At 37.6% G+C, this 10,011-nt stretch overlaps 1 protein-coding gene across 1 annotated transcript; it reads left to right on the plus strand.

The window, feature by feature from the left end:
* The first annotated feature begins 2,820 nt into the window (after positions 1-2,820).
* LOC135255283 (guanylyl cyclase-activating protein 2-like) lies at positions 2,821-9,057 on the plus strand. The gene is made up of 4 exons (XM_064336236.1): positions 2,821-3,176; positions 3,627-3,776; positions 5,907-6,012; positions 7,235-9,057. The coding sequence occupies exons 1-4, from the start codon at positions 2,976-2,978 to the stop codon at positions 7,354-7,356; spliced, it is 579 nt and encodes a 192-aa protein (XP_064192306.1). The 5' UTR covers positions 2,821-2,975; the 3' UTR covers positions 7,357-9,057.
* The last annotated feature ends 954 nt before the right edge of the window (positions 9,058-10,011 follow it).

A 10,011-nucleotide genomic window follows, 5' to 3' on the forward strand; every position in this document is an offset into this window, starting at 1 on the left:
CTGGTCTGGATTCAATACCAGCCTCACTTTCCATTCGGCAGCATCACTAAGTCTAAAAAAGAAATTAACAGAAAATCAATCATCGCTAAATGCTTGCTGTAATAAATTATGGAAGGGAATTCCAAAAGAGAATATAATAACTACTTAATTGCATCCACTAAATCAAACTTACTTGAAAAATTAGACAAATTAGACAGAGTATGTAGCTTCTTTGTCTTTTGTATGCTTCAGTATTAATTATAAAACAGACAGTACAGGTCCTGAATGCTGATTGTTTAGCTAAAGCTCTACTGATGATGTTCCAGTTCTAAATAGAATGTGCATGCATTGTTTCAATATCATTGTACCTTCTACTAACAAAAGGATCTTAGATATCAAAACATTTCAACCAACAGAATTTTAAAAAGAAAATGAGACATTCATATTGTATTAAACTCCCTCAACTCAGTGTCCAGATTATCAAGTCAGCTATCCTTTTGTTTATAAATGAAACACACTGCTAAATAAAATAAATAAAACAGCAATGGCAGGTAAATGTAGACAGCAGGGATTGGTTCGTTAAATTTTGCAATTATGTGACAATTTACTGTACAGTATTTCAACCAACAGATCATTATCATTATCGGCACTATTTTCTTCTCTCACTTTGGTTATTTGGTTAATGATAACCATCATTATGATATAAGTATAAGTACATTAATTCAGGCTGAGCACAGCCAGTATGGAGGTTTGTAAAGACTTCTGTGGAACTTTCCCAGTGTTTTCTTTCTTTGAGGTAGAACATTTTCACAGATTCCTCTTTTTATGGTTAACTTGAAAACCAAATGTTCACAGTTTATCTAAACTTAATAATTATCCAAATAAAAGCATGCTTCCTTCTTTTTACAAGGGTATTAAAGCACACTTTAGTTTTATTGATCAGACCATCAGAATGTGCTGTTAAATTTTGATTGAACTAGTGTTGGTGTAGCCTCACGAGCCAGTCTCTTTTTTCACTTCGTTCAAGTGCTGGTGCACTTGTGACAATCAGCAGGTGTCACTATTCCACTGAATAACTTCCCTGGGAAGGCAGTTGTTGCTAAGGCAGTTGATGGCAGACACTAGTTATAGTAATCTGGTTCAAGATGAATGGTTGGATATTTTGCCATCAAAATGTTATCAAAGCCATCTTTTCAATTGTAAGATTTTACAGATAAGATCTTGGGAAATTGTATTCCTAACCCTATTAAGTTTTCGTAGTTTAAACTTCATGCTTCACATACATTGGCAGCAGAACTGACCATCTGGTTAGTTAATAATAACATCTTATAATTTTTTAATGTAAACTGTCTCTAACAGGGGCCATTATTTCTTCTGCAGGGCCACTGTTCTGGAAGCAAGGGCTACTGGAAATGTAATGCTAGTCTTCTGAATAATAAATCTTTCTGCCTTGGTGTTCAATCAATTATACTTGACATTTTGAATAATTCAGGCAGAGTGCCTTGTATCATGTATAGCTGAGGGGACATGCATTGAATGGATACTGCGCATGCATGCCAACTTTTCAGATGCGTTTCTTTAGGCAAACTCTATGCATATACCGATGTCCAGAGCAAGAGCAATATAAAAATGACACTAAGCAGTTGACATATATGTTTGATTTATATAAACAAAAACTAGAAATATGTAAGTATAATTTCCAGGCACGGCTTAGCAGTGATGCGCATCTGCCTGTAGTGCATAATCCCTGTTCCCAAATTGTATGGGCCAGTGATGCCACTAAAATATATGATAGTGTCTTGTAATATATTTATGCGTTCTGATGGATGAGCAGCTGTGTAATGTAAAGTGTACAGGAGCGGCCTTGTAACTACAAGACGAGGCACTGCAGTTGTACCTTCGAGCAAGGTACTTAATCAGAACCTCATACATAAATTCCCTGTCATTGAAGCTATCAAAGCATGAAACACTTGGGCAATTCAGTTTTCTGTGAATTTACAACTGTCAAAACCTGAAACAAGAAAAAGCAATACATCCTAGAAATCCTAGCTGTTAAAATGTGAATCAAATACAAAACTGGGGTGGAAAAAACTACACCCACAAACTCTCAACTGCATGTTTAACAAAATCATAGAAAGTACATCCAAGAAATCTCAGCCATCAAAACTATTGAATTAAAAACAAAAAAATATAAAAAGATATAAAACCATCATATATTTCTGCTTTATCATGTATGAACAGCTTTGCAGTATTCATTCAGTTAATTGACCAATCCTATGCTGTTGCATTTGGCTATAGCAACCATAGTAAAAGATTTGAGATTTGTCCAAATCCACATGAGTCATATCTGGTACTAGTCTGGATGAGATTCTGTTGGATGAGTTTATAATGAACTGAATCAAACTATTTACATCACTGAAAGAATCTGAAATGCCGAACACTATTGTGTTGGTAGCTGGATGTCTTTATGAGGGATTAATTAGCTTGGCTGTTCATTTTTGTTGGAAAACCAGCTCTTTTTCCGGTTTGCAAAATTAAATTGAATACCATGAACTAGTGATGTGGACCCGAAGTTATTTTATAGACTTTAGCTATATGCCTTTTATTACTTAAGTGCTCTGATTTTCCAGTAAAATGATTAGGGAGGGTCTCGGAGATGTATTGAAGGAAAAAGTAAACATCATCATTCAAAACTGATAATATTGGCTTATCTTCAAGTATAAAGGCAAGGGCATTTGTTTTTGGATTAAGTGGGCCGCCTTAATCAGACAATTGGATTGTAGGGTTCTCACTAAAAATACCTTTCTGTCCCACAAGAGCTAAGACTAGGCTGTACGGTCACACAGAGTCTTCAAGGAAACTTGATGACTGTCTTACTGCAGTTTGGATGAAGTTCTGTGGTTTGAAATCACGCCAGTCCGCATTACTCCAATCTGAATGTTTTATTGATGAAAACCACTCAGCCTGGGAGGATTGTCTGACCAACTGAAGAAACCATGGGACAGTCACAAAGTGATGGGGAAACAGGGGTGCATTTGGGGCAGATACAGCGACTGTACAAGAAATTTGTCAGTGAATGTCCCAGTGGAAATCTGCATTTGCATGAATTTAGAAAGATATTTGGAATCAGTGCTCAGTCACTGACGGAAGAATCTGCATATATGGACAGCGTATTCCATTCTTTTGACACAAATGAGGTATGGTCTTTAATAGCTGTAGTGGGTGCCTTTAGATTTGATGTGTGATTCTTGGTCTCCTCAGGGATTTGACTCTTAAAAAGTGTCACAGATTGTAAAATGTGAATGTGAACATTCATGGAATGTGAATGTTTAACTGTTTATTGTTCTCTATGTATATCTATGTATAATTTATTATTTAATTACTAGTATTTCCCTCCAAAAAAGTCATACAGTATTAGTCATATACTTAATCATATTCTAGTCTGTTGAAATCAGGATGTATAAAAACAATTTGATTTATAGCATGTTACTTCTCATTTTCTGTAACATCTGGGTTTGCATCTATTAAAAGAGGATTTTATAATAATTTGGTCCGTAACACTCCATACTGAAATGAGTCCAATATTCCTTCATAAGAAAAGAAATTAATTGTCTGAACACAGCATCTGATTTATTGTACATTTCCAGGATGACACAGTAGACTTTGTGGAGTATGTGGCAGCGGTGCACCTTGTTCTTCGCGGAAAGCTTGAGGATAAGCTAAAATGGTCTTTCAAGGTCTATGACAGGGATGGGGATGGACAGCTGGAGAAACATGAAGTGAGACACCTAATTAAGGTCAATAAAGCTCCTAATAAACTCAATACTATACCTCAATAGATGCTTACTGTACGGATTAATTCATTTATTTATTTGTAGAATAGACGTAATGTACAAATGATGTGCTTTTATACTTTAAAAATATATATTGTGAAAAACATGTTTGTGAACTGCCACATTGAATTGTACCATGAAATTTAAAAAGTAATCGAAAGACCTGAGGTAATATTACTATGGAGCCCTGAAAGTTCTGAAAATTGTATGTTTATCTTGTATCATATTGGTCTAATGAACCTTAAGTGGTTCAGTAACAAATTATGTGTGGAGGCAATGCTGCCTGTCAACTTAGTCTATGTTAGCCTATAGCCCGCATCAGTTATAGCACACAAAGGGCCAGATTTACATATATAAAACAAGCAGTGCAAATTGTGGCCTGATGAGGGTATGTTGGTGAATTTGCAGTCTGGGACTGTGGGACTGCCTACTAATCGCATTTTGCATGTGAAGCACGGCTTAAATGGCACAGTTAAAAAAAATTCCAGTTTAGTGCATTGAATATCTTTACTGGATGTGGGTGAAATTGATGCGTGTTCTGGTGCAACGTAAAAGCATATCCAGCGCTACGGACAGCACAAGACAAATTGCAGACAGGGATATTCCAGCTGTGGTGGCAACTGTTGATTGAGTTAATTCGGGTGCGATATAGTGTAATGTGGCAAGGAGCTTGACTATTGTCGGGATGGAATGGGAACAATGTGTGAGAGGTTCTAAGTCATCTTTTATTTCTTTCTGGAGAGTAATCATATCTATGGCTAGGTGTTTGTCACAGAAGTCGCAGGCGTCAAGGATTCCATGATTTTTATGTTTTGGCAGTTCTCTGCTTTTAGTGCTTCCCGTGATTATTTGCCATTTTTGGATTATAACCACAACACAGCCTGCCTTCATTTATTGTATTCAAATGTTCAACAGCCCTTGTCAACTGTCTTGATGCTGCTTGCTCCTTCTTCTGTAGCTACGGTAATGTAACTTATTAGTGGCAACAGACACCCAGCCTTAATTATTGCATGGCTGTTTAATCTGCACTGTTTGATGATTTCTTGCTAGGGGATTTGAAATAATGTTTTTGTTGCCTATACCTGCATCTCCATCTTTCTTGCTCCTTGATTTACGCCTGCTCTTTAGAAGTGGGGAAATTTTTAGGCAGAAATCGACCCTCGTTAATTGAGAAAACTTTAGTCATTTCATTCCAAACTTATATCTTATGCCCATTATTTTCACAGTCCCCCCTGAAATGCATATATGCATTAAGGAGAGATGCGCACCTTGCAATGACTCATGCAGATTATATGCATACTGTGCTTCCAGCCCCATGAGCCCGTTTGATACATAACACGCATGTTTCTGGGCAGAATTTGCCATATCTGCCTGAAACTAATCGCAAAAGGTTGGTATATCTGGTCCACTATGTTTTCCCCATGCATTGTCACCCACATAACATTTTATGAATTTCTGCTCCTTTGATTAGTCTTACATCCATTGTAGAGATAGCGTGTGTTTACAGAAATATGACTTACCTAATTTAACTAACCACCTCCAACTTGCAGCTACATATTTCCAAGGATGTTCATTTACATTATTAAATTATTTCATGTGAGCACTTCATTAACTTGTTACCTCAACCTATGGATCCTTTTCCCACAACATGTGGATCTTGTTCCCACATGATTGTTCACACAACATATGATCTTGTTCGACTAAGGTAGCATCTTGTTCCCACAAGATAAAAAATAAAAATTTCCAGAACTTTCAGAATGGGCTCAGTAATATATTTCACAGTTACCCTAAAATTGTATTCAAGTACAGCTGCATTTACTTCATACAAATGCTGAATGTACTTGCATAGAAAAGTCAAATTACACCAGTACTGAAACATCTGCCTCTGAACCGTGTTGCTTTGTGGGCTAGTTTTTGGCATCTGTTTGGCCACACAGCCCCTCCACAATAGCAATAGCACTTGTTTTTATTCTTGTGACTTTGTGAGCATAAAATTCATTAGAGCTCTTATGCAGAAAGAAAATGTATAATACATCAGGGCTGGTCTCAGAACTTCATATGACTGACTTTGTTTTATTTCCTTGGTGTCTGTAGACAATTTATGCAATCAGGAAGCACAGTGGTCAAACGAAAAGTGATGACCTCTCACCAGACCAAATATGCAACCGAATTTTTGAGCTTGTCGACAAAAACAAAGATGGTAAGTCACTGACAGGGCTGACCAACATTGTTCAAGATGAGCCAAGTGCAGTTTTGTTTATTATTCTGCAATGTTTTGCCTGGTTCAGATTTATTTGAAGTAGAAGGAAAAAGAATGTTAGCATGGCCGGCTGGGAGTGGCAGGTGAGCATGAGGGCACACTCTATGGAAGGCAGGGGTGTGTGTAGCATTGCAGTCCACCAGAATGGCGGCCTTCACACTCTGCTAAAGGTGAATTCATCTTTAGTCAGTGGTTAGCACAATATGGTTGTTGGTAGTCTTGTGTTGTACTGGAGCTATTATTTGGAATCAGAATGGGGCGGATCCAGCCCTCAAGTAGCCTACTTGTGTTTGGGATGGGGGAATCAAATTTTTTGATACCGAGACATGCCAAGGCATGTAAAAGGTCAAACAGAGGTTTGGTTCCCTTCCATGGCTGTCTGCTATGACACGTAAATTCCACAAACACTTTAGAGGAAAACCGGGTCTGAACTGTGTACTACGACATTGTTAGGCCTAGGTTGTTTTAGTTAAAAGGCTGGTTGATTTTTTATTAAAAGGTTTTTGTAGGTTCCATGGTGAGCCTTTTAGTGTATAAATGGTATCTTAGATTATTTTTTTAATGCAGCAGGGAATGGAAATGTTCATTTTAAGTTAATGTTGCTTTGCTTGAACGTATTTGATGTAGATTGAAATGAGCAAGGATGACGCTAGGTGATGAATGTTAAGCAGTGCATAGATGCTGGTGCTGAGATTATAAAATAAACTTAATTATTTCATGAAACTGCAGTGAAACATAATAAAACATGAAACCCCCACTGGTGGTATAAAATGTTTTTAAATAATTGATTTGTATAAATTGAATCAGCTGAGAGAGCTGTTGGATGGTGAACAACAAGGGTAAAATAGAAAAACAGTGGTTTCCTATTGGAGGATCTCTGAACAATTTCTGGCAGTATGCAAGGGTGGGCGTATTACGGAGGGCAGGCAGGCGGTATAGCAATATGTTTTGTTGTAGTTTCACACAATGTTACCCAAAATGGCATACCTCTCCTTTAAAAAATAATATCAGTATTTTTTGACAGGACTCAATAGCAGAGCAGGCGACAAAGGAAAATCTTAATTTTTGAATCTCTAGTTTTAGTGCCATACAATCAATTTGATCTTTCTGATCGCAAATTTTGACAAAGTAATTCTAGTTAACTAAACATCATTTCTTTCAGGTCATATTTCATTGGATGAATTCATGGAGGGAGCCCAGAAGGACGAGTGGGTTATGAATCACCTGAAGCTGGATGTCCAGCCCACCGGATGGTTTATTGAACAACACAGTAAGATCTTTTGACTGCAAAAAAAAAAAAATCCCCAGCTTTCAGTTTCTTGGGTATACTTTGGCAAGGTGATTTGTTTTGATGGCTTCCTGAAGAAATGAGCAATGGTAAACCAGCACAGGGATGCTAGGATGAACAAGACACAGCCTCCCAAGGAGGTCAGCCGTGGTCCTTTGGCGGGAATTACTCAAGGCTTTACCAGGTGTGCTGGTTCCTATGGATTTTGTCCCTGTTCAAATCTTTACCAGCTTTCCAGGGTGGATAATTTGAGTTAAATGAATGCGGGTGACCATGAATTAGGCACCTATCATGTTGCTATTTATGGAGTCCCATAATCCTTTGCTTAGCAACAGTGCACCTGCCTCTTCTGTCATCAGCCAGCTTTTTTCACAAATTGACTTATACTCCTGAGCAGCAGCCCTCAGGACAGTGAGTCAACTGGATTTGCCATCACCTACATACAGTAGACTCTCAGAGTAACAGACTGGCTGATTAATTGACTCTGGTATGACATGGACATAACAGGCACTATCATGTCTTGTCAAGCTCACTTTACGATAAAAGCAAGCAAAAAATCAAAAGACAAACATGACACCAATAGCAGTTGTACGGTCTACAGATGCCATTTTCGATCAACAGGTAAAACTGACGTCATGATGGTGACTGGGTGCAATTTGTCCCTTTCTGTACTATAAATGTGCATTCCTATCTCTGTTTGCTTTCTCTTTGATGGCCTCCTCTTGTCTGATTGCCAGGGGCCTGGAGGCCTCTAAAAGGACAATTAGGCCTAAACCGCATCAGGGAAAGAAAGAGTGAAGGCCTACAGATATAAAGGAACACATGGGGAGACACAATGTCTCTCTTGGGTTATAGCCACGGCCAGTGGTTTAGAACTCCAAGTAAACATGTTGTACTGCAAGTTAGCTAAAGGAACTGCATCCACATAGTATCAGTTTATTTACTAACTTTGAATGTTGCTATCGTTCTGCAACATACTGTAGCACCAAATAAACGTGCATAGCTCTACCTTCCTGCAATAGCGAGCCAGCACAGCTTCCAGCTCCAGCAACAATGAAAGGTCAGAATAATCTACAAGGAAAGCTTCTACAAATAGTACAATGCAGATCCAGAGACGCTGCCCAAGGCAGAGTTTCCTTGTACCAACAACCACACAACCGGACTGTCAGACTCATCTACGTTCTAGCAGTAAGACTGACAAACATCCAGGCCTTAGCTTAGAAAACTTCTGTTTCTACTGTATTTTCCATGAAGTATGTTACCTGTCGTAATAATGCTGTTTTTACATCGCTTGTTAGTTAGCTACAGCCTAGCCCCACATAACTAACATACTATATTACTAACTATAACTATATACCTATTACTAACATTAGCTTACAATTTGCCTTACTTTTAACTAAGATCGCTCCATGCCATCTCTCTTGCACTAATATCTACTTACTTGACATAAGGTCTTGTATATTTAGAATGCAAAGGTGCGCTGAGATTAGCTAGGCGTAGCTAATTTCCATAGCCTTTTGTACCGGCCATAACCCCAGTAGCCACCTCTAGCCGCATTAGCCTCACATTAGCCTCATGCTTCAGAGGAGCTTTTGTTCTCTCCTGCATCACGTGTGCTCATGAACTAGACACACACATGCAACACTCTTGTTTCCTTTTGCAAATCCTCTCTTACTTAGCCTTTAATAATTTCAGGGTAGATGTTTTTGTTTGTTTGTTTGTTTAATAAATTCTACCTTATTAAACCGCGTTGTTGGTCTGATTTTATTTGGATTTTATTTGCAATAATTGCATGTTGTTACATTATTGATTATTATTTTATTTAATATTAACATTCATAATCATTAATTGATTAACTAAGACTGATTATACTTCCGCACCATTTGATCACCACATCAGGATATATATATTTATATCCCCTGCATTCCTTGGTGCCTACAGTACGTGTGAAGATTGAGACAGACATGTTTTAATTATTTATCTTCACTATTCTATTTTTTGTGAAGGTGCTTTCCCCTACACAGTTCAATAAAAAGAAGAGGCCTTGTTCAAAAAGCCCATGCAGACAAATATTTGTTAATGTTGGTCGCAATTGCCTCTGGTTTGATTATTGGTAATTAACATTAACATTTAATGTTATAATAATGTAACTATTCCAACCAATAAAGTATTCGCAAACTGATAGAAATAATGCTCTCAGTAGACAGGCGTTGTCCTTTTGGGAACAAGAATGTGCTCAGCAAATTTCACAGTAATCCAGCCATTACTTTTCCAGATATGAAATCGCGACAGATTCGCAACGAGATTCCAAAGTACGAAATCGCAACAAATCATATCAACCATGCTATTTAACAGTGAAGGAAAATGTAATGAGCTATGTGTTTGTCTCATATAGAGTTCTGTGTCCACAGCCATAATGGTGTATTACCATTTTGGTAACTTATTTCTTACAGCCACATTACAGGGATGTGTTGAGTCTACACCTATTTTCTTCTGTTTGCTGCTTTAAAAAACTGGAAGTGATAACATTGTGTATAAAATTACTTTCAATAACAAGAATTAAGGAAAATAAAGGAATTGTTCCAGATTTCCCAATGTGTTGGTAGGAAAAGCTTAAGAGAAAATATGTGTAATAAGTGTGATTGAATTGA

This window comes from Anguilla rostrata, chromosome 5, assembly GCF_018555375.3.
Source record: "Anguilla rostrata isolate EN2019 chromosome 5, ASM1855537v3, whole genome shotgun sequence".
Classification (NCBI taxonomy): domain Eukaryota; kingdom Metazoa; phylum Chordata; class Actinopteri; order Anguilliformes; family Anguillidae; genus Anguilla; species Anguilla rostrata.